Below are 14,934 nucleotides of genomic sequence, written 5' to 3' on the forward strand. Positions count from 1 at the left end.
TTGTAAACATAAAATAATGCTGTTGAATTTTAAATGTTTTACCAAACAGTTTATTTCCGTTTATTTTACAAATCAATGCGCATTTTTATCATAGTTCTCATAAAAAATGTTAGTTGATAAGAAGGCAGTTCTAAGTTTATGTAAACTGCGCAGAATTTATTTTTAGGCACGCACTTACAGTGGCATCTAGTGCGGATCTATAGAAGTTAAATTTTGTTTGTGGGATTGTATCTGCTTCTAATATTGAATTACAATGTTGTTTATATAAAATTTGCATAATATTATTATTAATTGAAGATATAGAATATTATCTCTTTATTATTGATTTTTAACATTTTGTTACTGATTGAGCAAGTGTACTAGAAATGTATGCAACTTGTTATACACCGATGACACATCTGCTATGGTTGGTGGAAAACGTGAAGTTCTTGTAGAGAATCTTGTAAAACTAAAAGAATTTTTTGATACATTTACTACATAATACAATATGTCCAACAAGAATAAGTAAGTACTATTGTTATTGTTAAAACTCTTTAAAACATCTATTATTTGTACTTTTAGGATAACAATCCAGCATGGTGCACTGGTTTGTGATGAATCCAAACTACGAGGTGAAATAACCATTGGTGCAAACTCTATTATTCACCCCAGTGCAGTAATCTATGCAGAATCAGGCCCTATAATTATTGGTGATCATTGTATTATAGAAGAAAAGGCAAAGATTATCCATAGGCAACTACATAGTTTCATTTTTTACATTTCCCTCACTATGTCTCTTAACATTAATAATTTTTAGGGTCCCATTTGATAGAGCAGATAAAACAACAACTCCAGCACTAATAATTGGTTCAAACAATGTCTTTGAAGTTGATTGCACAGTGGAAGCATGCCAAATAGGTGACAACAATGTATTTGAGCCTAAATGTTTTGTTGGCAGCAAGGTTACCATCAGTGATGGCTGTGTTATTGGAGCAGGCTGTTCAGTCACAGAAGAGGAGATAATTCCAAAGAATACTGTTATTTATGGTGGCAATCATATGCGGCGGGAGGCATTTGATAAACCTGCAGTGTGTATTAATCATTATTTATTTACAAACATGAATATGCATCAGTATGCATATTTCATTTGAATCTTTCAGGTGCAACATGGGCAAATGGAGACATTAAAAAAGGTATTGCCAGGGTACCATCGTCTAAAGAAACCTACAGAGCCACCACCACAATAAGTAAAATAAAATGCACTATTGTGCCTGCGCACTGCTCTTTGATATCTACGGGCGACCCGTAGTAAGGGGTGGGGGTAGGCCCTAGCTACATGCGTGATGCTGGAAACTGCGGGTACATGTGAAAACCAGGGGGGAGGGATGTTTAAAAAGTCATCCCTAGTATTAGAAATTATTTAATACTATTAATTTTAAGTTAAGTTCTTAATTAATAAGAATTTAAGCTTTATTCACACTTTTTCATATATTAAATAACTCAAATGTTGAAACAATTTGCTTTAAAAGTAACAACAAAGGTATTTTTGTATTTTTATCCTGAAGTTACAATTTTCAGTTTAAAAAACACAAAAATGTGTAGTACTACAATGTGTCACTCTTTTTGGGGTGAAGAATCTATGTGCGTGTGTGGTATTTAACTCATTTGTCGGCCTCGCTTCTTTAAGTTTCCATCAAACAAACTTTTAATGAGCTTGCTGACTCCTGAAGCTGTTGGCAACGACTTTGTAATACTGCGGCGGCGGAACAAAGTCATCAGAGTCTCTTATAAACGCACGACAAGATGCATTGCAAGGCAACAACTGTAAGGTGTTCAGGCGTGAAAGGGAAACGAACGAAACGAACTAATTTCGTTTCACTGCCGAGTTTTGTCGCGCATGTGAACACGTCGCATGTGTTTCCAGGATGCAAACCAGCGCGCTGATTTATTACGCGGCGGTATTTACGAAGGCTTCCTTCAGATAAATTTAAAATGCATTTTAATTATTGCTTGAAAGACGTTTTTTTAATCAGCTGCAAAAAGTATTTGGGTTTGTATGATTTAATTGTTATTTTTGTTTACTGACGTCATTGGAATAATATTATATGTTGTGGAAATCTCTAAATATCAAGCAAATAGAATTAAACGGCCGGATGATTATCCTGAATAATTGCGGCGCACATCGAATAACAATAACGATTATGTTAATTGCGTTATGATTATGAACGTTTCGATGAAACGAAGCGCGAACACGTTGCGCCGTGGGGCTGTGGGGCGGCTGCCGAAATGAACTCGTCGAGTGCGCAAAAGGGTGATTTGCAACGCGTCCGAATACGGCGCGTTTGGCGCTCGCGGCTAATGCAATAAGTGCCGGTCTGATGACGACATTAGCCGCGACCATTGTTAGCGTGTTTCGCCTCGTGACAGCGCTTTTGTGCCACTTGTCAATCACGCCGGCAGCGATAAAACCATCCCCGCAGCCGCCCGTCATCCCCACGGACCGGGCGAGCGCAAATGGTGCAAATGCGCGCCATAGAACGCGCAATCATAATAACGCGCCCATTCGTGCGCAATACTCCGATCTTCGTTTAGACGAAAACGCGTTTAGTCACGCTCAAACGCACAAAAATTAAAGTCAGAATTGAGATGCATACATATTATCAGCGGTGAGTTTACCCTCATCTTGTAATCTTGTAATAATAGTGAATATTTTGATATGACAACCATTTGACGGAAACTAACCTAACCTATATTGAGAAAATTGGTATTATGTTAGCAAATGTTACCAAACAATCTTATTATCTACTAAACTATAATAACACATATCGTAAGACATGTGCAAGTACTTACTGAGTACTTAGTTTCATTTAACGACTGTTGTGCACTCTTTAAAAGAAAAAAAAAACCGCAAAAGAAGTGCAAGTGCAACTTGCAACCGAAAATACAAACCGCAATTCGGCGTTTTTCGACTATTTGGAAGAATAACAAACATGTGGTGATCGCATGTTGAAATTCGGCACTCGCAAAGCGGCTTTTTGTATGTTGGGGCGTGTGGGTTGACGTTTCAAGTTTCATTCGATGTCTTCAACTCACTTGGCAGCAAAGGATTTAAAACGTTTAGTATTCAGCCAATTTAAGGTCGAAAGATTAAAATTTACATGAATTTAAAGCAGTAGCAGTATTTTCATTATATTTTCATCAATAATTTACTGTCTAGGCAATATATAGTTGCATATGTATGGCAACATGTCAATAAATGTGATTCTTTTTAAATTTTTCACATTTGCATGTCGCTCAACAGGACTTTTTTATTAAAATATCCGCTCGGTTTATTTTCATTTTCGGAATTGGAAATTAAAATCGACGATCGACCAGCGAGACAAATTGCATTGTGTCCGCTGTGGCAGTTTTCAATTCGTAATCCGTTCGCCTCCACCCACGACCCAATCAAATCGTTCGACTTCATTATAAATTTAATGCGCCTTAAATACGCGCGCGTAATTTCTTTGTTAAACCGAAGCCATTCACGATTTACATTTTAGAACAGTAAATTATACACCGCGCAAGCGGTGGTTAACTAGTTATGTTTCGAGCCACGCTAGTCGTCGAATTATGATTATAGTCAGCATGCCAGCAAGTGCTTGAATCGATGTGGAAATGTATTTATTAGGTACGCTTGATGTACTTACTCGCCAACTTACGTACCTTGTTTAAGTAGGTAATGACATATTACATAAAAATCGACGAAATTGCATATCAATAAAGGCTGTATTTTTAGTTTTTATTAAAACGTAAGGTTATTGTATTCAGATGTCATCTGGGGAAAATTCTAACCAAACTTTTCTAAGGTTTTTGTGTAAAAATTTATTATTTCTTCATTTAATTCATCAAAGTGTCATAGATGCGTATTTTTTATTTAATTTCAAAGGAAAATCTACGAAATTTAGTACTCATTAATAAAATCACTACTTATTTTCAGATTCTTTAAAAAAGTGAGGTTATTCTAAACGGCTGTCAACTGAAATTAATCCTAACTAAACTTTTCTACCGCTTATTCAGTTAAAAATATATTTTCTCGCAATTTAATTCATATAACTCATAATAATTTGAATTTTTTAATTTTCTCCCTCTCTGGCCCCCCCCTGGGTCCATTTTTTTGCTGGAAGTAGGTATACATATCAAGAGGGTGCGGGTGCGGGCAGGGTTGATTTGCGGTTAAGCGATTTTCGCTGTACTCATCAGGCATGCATTGTGCCCGCAATTAAGCGGCCGACTTATCGCCATCTCCGCTGTGATTGTCTGATGTTGATGCCGCGTCACGCCGTCGCGACAATCTGAATAAACGGCCGCCGCCCCACAGCCAGACTCCCAAAAGACATGCACACCCGGATGCCCGTCGCGGCGCGCTCAGTTATGATATTCATAACCACCGACGAATTGCTATTTCCTCCCCAGCGTAATATGTACCCGAGTCGTCGTTGTCCTCAAGCTGTCTATTGCTTTGTGTGTGTGAATGTGCAGTTGGGGATTAAACACGTTAAACACTTTAGAAAAACGATTCCTCTGACAGTCGCATCGTTTAGTCAAGTAGATTATCATGCTTGTCAAATGTTGATATGAGGGGTTACATTTAAGTTGAATTTCTGCACGTCGTTGATAGGGGAAAGTAGCCATATTTGGACCATTTTTATATTTTTCGATTTATAGAGCCACATATAAACTGTCAATAAAAATTAAGTAGCGGAAAAGTAACTCACAAGGCTTACCAACCAAATGATATTTTTGATTTAAGTAAAAATTATATTTATTCCCCTCAAATTTCAATTTAAAAAAATTGTGTTTTTGGTCCAAATTAAGAAACCGGTTTCCTAAATTGGACCGCGCGGTTTCCTAAATTGGACTATGCTTTTTTAACGGCAATTGACACAATAGTAAATTTTAGTTTTAGCAGAAACACAAGCACATTTTGTATAAACCAAAGTGCGGCATTTCATACACTGCATCATTTCGAAGATTTGTGCTCGTCCACAAGCTTTTCTAAGAGATCAAAAAAATGATATACGTTTTCCCTGTAAAAACCCGGTGCCTGTCTCCGGTCCAACTTGGGCAACTTGAAGAATTTTTATTTAATGATCAACGACAATCTTAATATAACATAACCTCTCCAAATTAATACTATAAATTATAGATAAATAAATAAGCTTTCTGATGATATAATTATAATCGTGAAATCTAACGTTTAAACAGCTTGACAGCTTATGCACTTACGTCGTTATAATAGATTTGATAATCAAGGATACAAAAAGTTGTTGTCACGACGAAAGCACGCGGCAAGTTTTAACCCAAATAGTTGCATTAATTGTTTATAAATAAGAGTAAAACAAGGGGCCAGTCAATTTTTGCATAAACTTCAACAGTCCGCGGATATCGTGGTGGTCCAACTTAGGCGCTGGTCCAAATTATGCTACCTTCCCCTATATACGGAAATAGAAACTTATGATTGAAATTCTCCACGAACATTTTTCTTTAAATATTTCGCTGCCTGTCATAATATACAATTATATGTGGATTAAATAAAATAATAATGATTTAGTCAAAATATGCCTATGGTGGTTGGGTAATTTGACAGCGAGGTAATGACAAATAATTGTAAAGTCTAAATTAAAGTCAGGCGAGATTGGTGGATGCGTTTTTAGCCGGAGCACTTTATTTCTTATTGCAGTTTGCTGTGGTCGACGAGTAATTCATATTTAAAAACGCATTTAGTCGCTGGCAGCTTGTCAACGCATATTTTATTTGGTTTGCCAAAAAATATCTATCTCAATTTTAGTTTTGACATTGCCACATCCAAAGTAATTAATTATAATTTATTATTATTTATTTATAGTGCTACTATAAGTATAATTTTTATTAAAATCTTAAAATTATTCATTTTATTGAAAAAAACTTAAAGAACAATTTAATTTTTAGGTTAGTTAAATGACAGTCATCAAACCTCAAAATAATAACCTACCTTTTGTATTTTTGATATTTTTACACACAATCTGCTCCTAAATAATTAAAAAGTTGACTTGAATCTAGTTGTTAATCATGTCGAGTGTTTTGTTGTCTTGTTGTAAACTCCAATGCCGCCACCTTGGCTGCCATCGCTCGTTAGCAAACACGCTTAATTTCGTCATACAGTTAACGCGCGTTATGATTCAACAACGTTGCGCATTGAGCGGCAATGAGGTGTGCGGCGGCGAAATGTGCATCTCGGTTTCTAACGCCTCATTATACGATGCGGAGAAATGCGAGGCGAAGCGCGAGCGCGACAAATTACTACCGCAAATGAGCCGCAGATTGATGGATGCGACAGGCAGACATGCCAACAGCGGTGCCATTGAACAGTCACTTTAATAACTTACTAACTAAGACTTAAATATATTTAAGTGGGTAATATAATTATCCTGCATAACAACTGCAATTTTATTTCGATTCTATTGCACAAATTGTCAATAAATGGCAACATTGCATGTCAAAAACATAACCTAATATTTTATCTATTGTTATTTAAAGCACAGATAATAATAAAATATATATTTTTATTAGGAATATTAACAACATGTTGTAGAGGAAGTCAACATTAATAACTTTGTGCAAAGCGCATTTCCTTTCTTTGCCTCGGCGGATATTTGTAGACCAGAAGCGCAAAAGCGTTGGTATTTTAAAGCCCCCGAACGCGTCGTTCCGCTCAATAAATTAGTTTTTTCTGAAAGCAAAACTGCCGCAACACCGCATTAAGCTCACATTTACTCAGCACGCTATTTATACAAATTGTACTCGGAATTCAATTAGATGCATATCACTAACAAGTCTCTAACAACTTAACAAGACACTCATTTTGGATTAATAGCAGAAAAATTAAATTGTGCGCTTTCCAACATGAAATATCAAAGTTATTATGCAATTTTTAAGTTAAGAATGTTTAGAAAACCAATTTGTTAATTAATAATGCACATTGTAACCACTAGGTGGTAGCACCAGCATCCAGTAACATTTTGTTCTATAAAACAGAAAATATTAACATTTTAAAGTGAAATTTAATATTTTAAACATGTTTACAACTGTAAATTAATAATAATACTGGTTCCTATTAAATTTTATACATTTTTATTGCACTTTGAGGTCAAAAATTATAATTTTAACTAAACAAACAAGAAAACTAATTGATTAGTAGGCAACCATTTCTTTTTCTATCAATTTAAAGGCGTATCTATAAATATCATCACACAACCAATCAAATTCAGTAAAATTCTTGAATTTAGTTCAATATTAGCTTAACTCCGATACAGTTTATAACATGATCTAGTTCAATTTGTAACAATCACCAAAATCATGTCATGACACGACCCAATCAAACACATATATTCTTGAAGATGTCTGCAATATAAATTAACCACTCGCACGGCGACATCCTGTCGTTTCCGTCGCCGGGCGCAACAATCACTTCAATTTCAAGAATCGAGAACAATCGCAAGATACCCACCGACACGCCACACATAATAAACAATCGCCTCCTTTGTTTGCACTCCGCGATTGGAATCGAGTCTATTAGCCAATTGTGCAGGTCGTTATAAGTTTACGTGCGACGATGTGCTCTTTGTTTCCTGCTAGTAATTACACGACATTCGGATGTTCGGCGTGCAACGCGGCGTGAAATTAAACAAACGAGCGCACTTGAGATACTCCAATAAGCGGCGTGGACGCGCGCAAATGGTCGCCCTGCTCCGTCGCATCCGATTACGTTTACGACTAATTAATACCCCGACGAGATTACGGCGTGCGCTTCGCATTGGTTGATTATACATTTGAGCGGCGGTCGGATACGCCTTCGTGGGGCGTTGTGCAAGTGGAAGTGAGACTCCGCCCAGATAAACTGATTGCCCCCGTGTGGGGGCAACGAAGAATAACATCGCATCGCATCGCATACGCTTTGCTTGCGTTTACATTGCGCCAACTTTAAACCTCAACAGACTGGCGGTGAGGACACAGCGTGTGTGCGCGTGTGTGAACGCGTCGCGTGATTATCCTACCAGTGATTATATTATACAGTGCGTGAAGATGATGGATGTGAATGTTCATTTGAACAAACCTAACAATAATAACATCACGCCGCCGCCGCCGATGAGCGAGAATAATAATAAAACTACGACGACGACGACGACACCAAGTGAGAGTATGATTAAAAGCGTGCCGAAACCCTTTTCGATTGAGGCGTTGATGAGCGACTCGGTGCCGGCGAAGAAGAGACCGTCGTTTGTGGTGCATTCGTGGAGTAATCATGAGACAGGAGTTTCGCCACCTTCGCCGAATATTGGACAGCATTTTGTGGGTAATGCTAATATGAATACAGCGGTGCCGTTTCATTCACTGGATCTTGAGAGGCATGAGGGTAGTAATCATGGGAGTAGTCATCCGGAGCCAAGGGATAGTGATTCTGATGGGAGTTTGGATATGGAGTATGCGGAGGATTTATCTAATCGAAGTCAAAGAGAAGGTGAGAGTTGATAATTATTAGTAGTTTAAGTTATTATAAATTTAAAACTAAAAAATACGCTAAAAACGTTAAAAATCGCTTAAAACGCTTTATAAATCAATTTTGTAATAATATTATTGCAGTTATGCCCGGTATGCAACAATATTTACCTAAGTAATTATAATTCTTATCTATAGTTACATTTGAAGATGATTTGACAAACAGAATAACACTTCAATGTTTACTCATGCAAATCACGCTTAAATTTGTTTGTACCGAACACAAATAGAAAGTTAGGGCACAAATAATAAATAAATAGAGAAATATATAGAAATGTTTGTGTAGATTGTTCTGGATAGTTAAATTGGATACAAAAACATAGGTTATTAGTCTTATTGGACACATTTTTCTTTATTTTTCTCACAATTATCTATAAATCTACAAAATAAGTAGAAGATTTGGTAATTTTGGAAAATAAATAATTATTTCGTTACCTCCGCAGTCAAATTCTCAATTTATTGTAAACTTAGGGGAAGGTAGCATAATTTGGACCAGCGCCTAAGTTGGACCACCACGATATCCGCGGACTGTTGAAGTTTATGCAAAAATTGACTGGCCCCTTCTTTTACTCGTATTTATAAACAATTAATGCAACTATTTGGGGTAAAACTTGCCGCGTGCTTTCGTCGTGACAACAACTTCGTGTATCATTGATTATCAAATCTATTATAACGACGTAAGTGCAAGAGCTGTCAAGCCGTTAAAACGTTAGTTTTACCGATTATTATTTTATCATCAGAAAGCTTCTTTATTTATCTATAATTTATAGTATTAATTTTAAGAGGTTATGTTATATTAAGATTGTCGTTGATCATTAAATATAAATTCTTCAAGTTGCCGAAGTTGGACCGAAGACAGGCACCGGGGTTTTAACAGGGAAAACGTATATCATTTTTTCGACCTCCTAGAAAAGCTTGTGGACGAGCACAAATCTTCGAAATGATCCACTGTATGAAATGCCGCACTTTGGTTTATACAAAATGTGCTTGTGTTAGTTCTAAATCTAAAATTTACTATTGTGTCAATTGCCGTTAAAAAAGCATGGTCCAATTTAGGAAACCGCGCGGTCCAATTTAGGAAACCGGTTTCTTAATTTGGACCAAAAACACAATTTTTTAAAATTAAAATTTGAGGGGTGTAAATATAATTTTTACTTAAACCAAAAATATTATTTTGTGGGTAAGCCTTGTGAGTTACTTTTCTGCTACTTAATTTTTATTGACAGTTTATATGTGGCTCTATAAATCAAAAAATATAAAAATGGTCCAAATATGGCTACTTTCCCCTACTTAGCCAGGTAGGAACTCAAAAAAACCTTGTTTGATTTTATTCATAAAACATGCACAATTTTCTTAATTTTTCTTCACAATTGTCAAAGATTACTTTTATTAGTTAATTTTATACAATACAAGACAAAATAAATATAGAATTGACTTCAATTGAACACAGAAAAGTAAAATATTGAATGAATATCAAAAAAATCTGCATTTAAAACTAAAAAATGCCTATAATTAATTTTCTGTAATTTTATTGATTGTATATTGTTGCAATTGATATATTTTTACAGATGAAATTCACTTACAAACAAAATTATCAACTTCAATGCCAAAAAATTCATTTTTAGATTTTATTTTTAACGTTTCTCTAATAAATACTTGTTTTACACATGAATAAATATCATAAAAGTATCATAAATAATATTCTCTTCTCTAAATCGAATTACAAGTTGTATAATCTTGTTGTTTTGCACTGCTTAGACAACAAATCATTTAAAATGCACCCCATAATTGCAAGCGCGAGCAAGCGCACGCCGATGGGCGTGCACCAAAACGCACAAAATATAATTATCGAACATTGATACTGCAGAACTGCAGAACTTCCAAAGGGATGATGCACACGCATAGCCATTCTACCCTCAAGTTCAACAGCAGTTGTGACTACAACTGTGATTACAAACTCCGGGAACCTCCGCCGACGACAACGACATTAATGTAAATTATTATCATATTCATTAAGCGCACCCAGCCGGCAAAGGGTCGTGCAGTAATCGATTTCCATGCTCACTCACTCACTCACTACTTCAACTATTAATTATAGCAAACAAAAATAAAACACGCTCATTGTTTTTAATACGTAATTTAATTCGCAGCGTGATTAAATCTAGGCGGTTTTTTAGCCGATGCATGATTTCACATCCACAAAACAAAACACAATCACCGGCGTACGGCTATCATGGCAATGTAAATCGTAATATTTATTGTTCCGCGGCGAATTGTTTGGTACCTGCGTTTCATTGTTGTAGCCGCACGGTGTTAGTGCCGGTGTGATGTCGGCGTGCTTTGTCGCGCGACGCCGACAGAAATTCATAAATTCATAACTCATACGCGCGCATGTGTGCCATGCTACATCAGATCGAATGTACAATCAACGCCATTCAAATACAATACCTACATCTTATTTCGTGATTCGAATAATCCAACGGAAACTCGACGCTGATTTTATATATCATTCGCGGTAAACCAATACATTTAAGTGAATGAATCGTTTATTTTATTGTTGCGATGATTGTTTATTTGATATTTTCGATTGTATTTTGATGGGCAATATATATTTTTGGTTATATGGTCCGCGATAGTGAGAAAATTAGGTTAAGTTGGTGTTTATAGTTATCGTTCTACGAAATTGCGCATTTTTTTCACATTTTTACTTAAATGCATTCAATTTTGACATTTTTACTTTAAAATTGGTGTGTAATTTTGATACAACTATCCATTTATATTATAAATATTCTTTTATTGGCTATAATATCAAAAATATTAAAGTATTTGGTGGTATTTTGAAAACATTTTATATTTTTATGTCTAAAATTACATTTTTGACATTTTTACAGATTAATTTAGACATTTGTCAGTTGACATTTGACGTTTGACATGTAAATAACCTCAAATCTTATTTACGGGCTCTTAGAATACTACTGAAATGAAATATTAGGTTATTTTGATGTTTAAAGATGTAATTTTACAAATTTACGCGTAAAATTACCTTTTCAACATTTTTATTGACGAAAATGTCATTTTAAGTTTCTTTATTCCTTATTTAACCTCATCAATGTGTGACTTATTTGTTATATAAAAGGTTTGTTTGTTTATTTAGTATTTATTTGCGACATTTGTGAAACAAACACCTTCGAATGGTGAAAACGCTGCATAGAGTATTTCTATAATGATCGTATTAGATATACCGATACCAACAATCTAAATGTACAATGAGGTATACTATTGGCTCGGTTTAATTTAAGCAAATCATTAAGCTGACACGCGCCGCCGCCTAAAACCTGACGGTCAAGTGTAAAATTGGCAAGAAACAAAAGCGCGTTCGATGCAAAACGCGCCGCTGATCGCCGCTCGACACGCCTTGATAATGAATAATAAGTAGATACGCTAAACTGACCGGCTTAGACACGCACGTCTATGATCGGCATTGTTTATAATATTTCACTCATTTGTTATTTTGTCATGCCGCGCAAGATGAAACGCAAATAACATGCGCAAGTAACGCTACCTAGTTGAATTTACTCAATTGGAATTTTTAACGCATGCGTGCAATTTGGGTCTAATGCCGCGGCCATTGTTTGACTAAAGCGCACTTTTAGAATAAATGATTGGCCAATGACAGAATGACAAAACTGCTGTTTAAATACGTCTAGGCTATAGGATTAGGTATATCACGTTAGAGCTTTGATTAGATTAGGTAAACAAACAAGTTGTTTTTAATTAGTCTATTGGTATATTTCCAGTAGTAAAAGAGATTATTTGGTTGCATAACTAATTCAACCTTTGTTTGTTGTGCAAATATTAACCTAACCTAACGACTTAATGATTTTTGTCTTTCGTGCACGCCGCATGCCGTGCTGCTTGGTTGGTTGCGCACTCATGCATACTTAAAAGCGAAAATCGAATTATAAAGTAATAAATGGAAGCCATTCGACGCGCGCAATTAATATTACATGCGCGCTCCTGCTTCTAATGCGATTAATACAAAAACAAACAATCTATTTAATTACACACTCAGGCCTTTTCAATGCGTACCAGTGAGGGTGTGCAGTGCATAATTGATGTGTGACCGAATCACTACCAATATAACCTTAACAACAACACACAACAACGCCATCTATATTTAAAATTACGTATTATGTAGATTAAAACTACAGCAATAGAATTTTATTGGTTTTATTGCTTAGAGAAGAAAAAAAAAACAAATGACAGTAATAAAAAGTGAAATGAATGCATAATGCTCGGACCGGGGTCGAAAAGTTTAGCAATGTCTTTTTTGTGCCCAGCCAGCACAAACTGCAGTTTACGGTCGAAGGGGAAAACCACTAGGTAATAGCTTCCAACAATGAGAAAAAAAAGCATCTAGGGGAGCAATATACAATACTTACTTAGTAATAGATCTCAAGAGGGTGTAACACAAAATTATTCTCATCATTAATATTAAAAATTTTGTTCCAGGTTCAGATCTAGATGATGACCTGGAAGAAACACAATCGGAAGGACCTGGTGATGGTACAGCATCAGCAAAAGCTCGCCGTCGACGTACCGCGTTCACCAGCGAACAACTTCTTGAGCTAGAGCGTGAATTTCACGCAAAAAAATATTTATCCCTCACAGAACGTTCACAAATCGCGTCAGCGCTACGTCTGAGTGAGGTACAAGTGAAAATATGGTTCCAGAATCGTCGCGCGAAGTGGAAGCGCGTTAAAGCTGGTCTTGGTGCCGGTCCACATCAACCCAAAGGAGCACCTGGTGCAACCAAGAGTAAACTCGTCGTGCCCATACCAGTGCATGTCAATCGGTTTGCGGTGCGCAGTCAGCATCAGCAGTTGGAGCGTGCGCTTGGTGATCTAGCCGGACGCGTACTTGCCAGCCATGCTGCGCTACGAGCGGGGTTAGATCTGCATGGCTATCCACCCGGGCCACCGCATTGAATGACAAACATTCAGAGACAAAAATCACGAAAATGAAACAGTGCGACATAAGTGTCATCGTTGAAGTACTTAGCTTATAACTTGATTGATACACGAATGCGTATATATGACTATAATTACTTTTCGGATCATGAGGATACCTAATAGGACGTGTATGATGGTGCAATAAGTCAAAAAGTCATTAAAAATATTTAAAACATAAAATGCGAATTGTGAAAAATATGAAACATCTATTTAATTTATTGCGATAGTTTATTACGATTTTCCGGTGATGTTCGGCGGTTTGTCTAAGTATTTAGTTATTGACTCCTAATGATAACAGATAACAATCAGTTTGTGTATATTTCAATACCTATAGTTTGTTCTTTTAGTACCTTATAGAGTTGCGATCAAGTCAAGGTTAAGAGTTTCTTAAAATGATTAAATCTTGTAACTTTATTGAAAAGTATTGATGACACAATAAGAAAATGTAAATATAACTAGTATACTTATATTTAGATGTGTTTATTCTACCCATTCCTCAAAATATCCATCTTTTCATTGTTTTTGACATCATTTTGACATTAAAACTATCCTAAATCATTCCAATAATTGAAATAACTGTATAAATATGCAACAAAAATAAAATTTATGCACGAAAACCTCATTTTTTGCTGTTTCTAGATGAAAATTGAGGTTATGTTTTCTCTAACAGGGAAAAACTTATTCAAATTTTTGATAAATGACGTTAAGTCAATTTATATAATGATTGTACCTCTGTATTTCATATAAAAACTAATTTTAAGCATAATTTCCAACCGTTTGTCCTCTGTAACCTCTGAATAACATGAATAGTAAACGCACGTTTTGGCGATTGACAGTTTAACTCCCCGGTGCGCGTGAAACATGAATGCAACACAACAATAAATCCGAGCGGACTTGAAAAGTCACGGCGTGAAAAATCAAGTAGGCGTGGAGAAATCTTCTCACCCCTGTCGGGTGCAATTCAGTGTGCGCCTTTCTGACGCGCCCGATTGCCCAAACTGGTATAAAGTATTCACCGATCGGCATGTGCACAAATAACACGCATCAGAACGCGTGTTAAACGGTTATACCTTAAACGATCACAATGACACTGCAAAATACTTGATATAAAAAATAATAACTGCATTCGGTATACGTTTAAAGTCGTATTTTAAATTTGTTGTTGTTGTTGTTGTTTTTTTTGTGTGGAAAAAATGATTGTTACTTTGGTTGTAGTCGATGTAATTCGCTTGGTAGCACGCACAAAACGGCACAACGTCACGATCACAAGTATAAGCATTACAAGCGGTCCAACAATGGGTGCACCCCATTAGTGCGTCTCTAATGTTGGCAAATTGTCCCGTGGGAGGTCCCCGCCTCGCGCTCC

General features: G+C 36.1%; 2 protein-coding genes across 2 annotated transcripts; both read left to right on the forward strand.

Moving 5' to 3' along the window:
* Window positions 1–356: 356 nt before the first annotated feature.
* Window positions 357–1,518, forward strand: DCTN6-p27 (dynactin subunit 6). Its single transcript, XM_065312299.1, has 4 exons — window positions 357–504; window positions 562–732; window positions 797–1,067; window positions 1,140–1,518. Exons 1-4 carry the CDS (start codon window positions 488–490, stop codon window positions 1,224–1,226), a joined length of 546 nt encoding a protein of 181 aa, XP_065168371.1. The 5' UTR covers window positions 357–487; the 3' UTR covers window positions 1,227–1,518.
* A 6,461-nt stretch (window positions 1,519–7,979) lies between these two features.
* Window positions 7,980–13,872, forward strand: LOC135798564 (homeobox protein GBX-2-like). The gene is made up of 2 exons (XM_065311429.1): window positions 7,980–8,518; window positions 13,069–13,872. Exons 1-2 carry the CDS (start codon window positions 8,083–8,085, stop codon window positions 13,542–13,544), a joined length of 912 nt encoding a protein of 303 aa, XP_065167501.1. The 5' UTR covers window positions 7,980–8,082; the 3' UTR covers window positions 13,545–13,872.
* Window positions 13,873–14,934: the final 1,062 nt, after the last annotated feature.

The sequence above is a fragment of the Atheta coriaria genome, unplaced genomic scaffold (assembly GCF_025399875.1).
Source record: "Atheta coriaria isolate IRGN ID8LTWV9N9 unplaced genomic scaffold, Caltech_Dcor_3.1 hic_scaffold_9_pilon, whole genome shotgun sequence".
Lineage (NCBI taxonomy): Eukaryota > Metazoa > Arthropoda > Insecta > Coleoptera > Staphylinidae > Dalotia > Dalotia coriaria.

What these genes read in the sequence shown, in the direction of transcription:
- LOC135798564 (XM_065311429.1), top strand. Translation starts at nt 8,083, where the DNA reads ATGATGGATGTGAATGTTCATTTGAACAAACCTAACAATAATAACATC. An exon ending in TAATCGAAGTCAAAGAGAAG is followed by an intron (nt 8,519 to 13,068) that starts GTGAGAGTTGAT and finishes ATTTTGTTCCAG; the next exon opens with GTTCAGATCTAGATGATGAC.
- DCTN6-p27 (XM_065312299.1), top strand. An exon ending in AAGGCAAAGATTATCCATAG is followed by an intron (nt 733 to 796) that starts GCAACTACATAG and finishes AATAATTTTTAG; the next exon opens with GGTCCCATTTGATAGAGCAG. An exon ending in AGGCATTTGATAAACCTGCA is followed by an intron (nt 1,068 to 1,139) that starts GTGTGTATTAAT and finishes TGAATCTTTCAG; the next exon opens with GTGCAACATGGGCAAATGGA.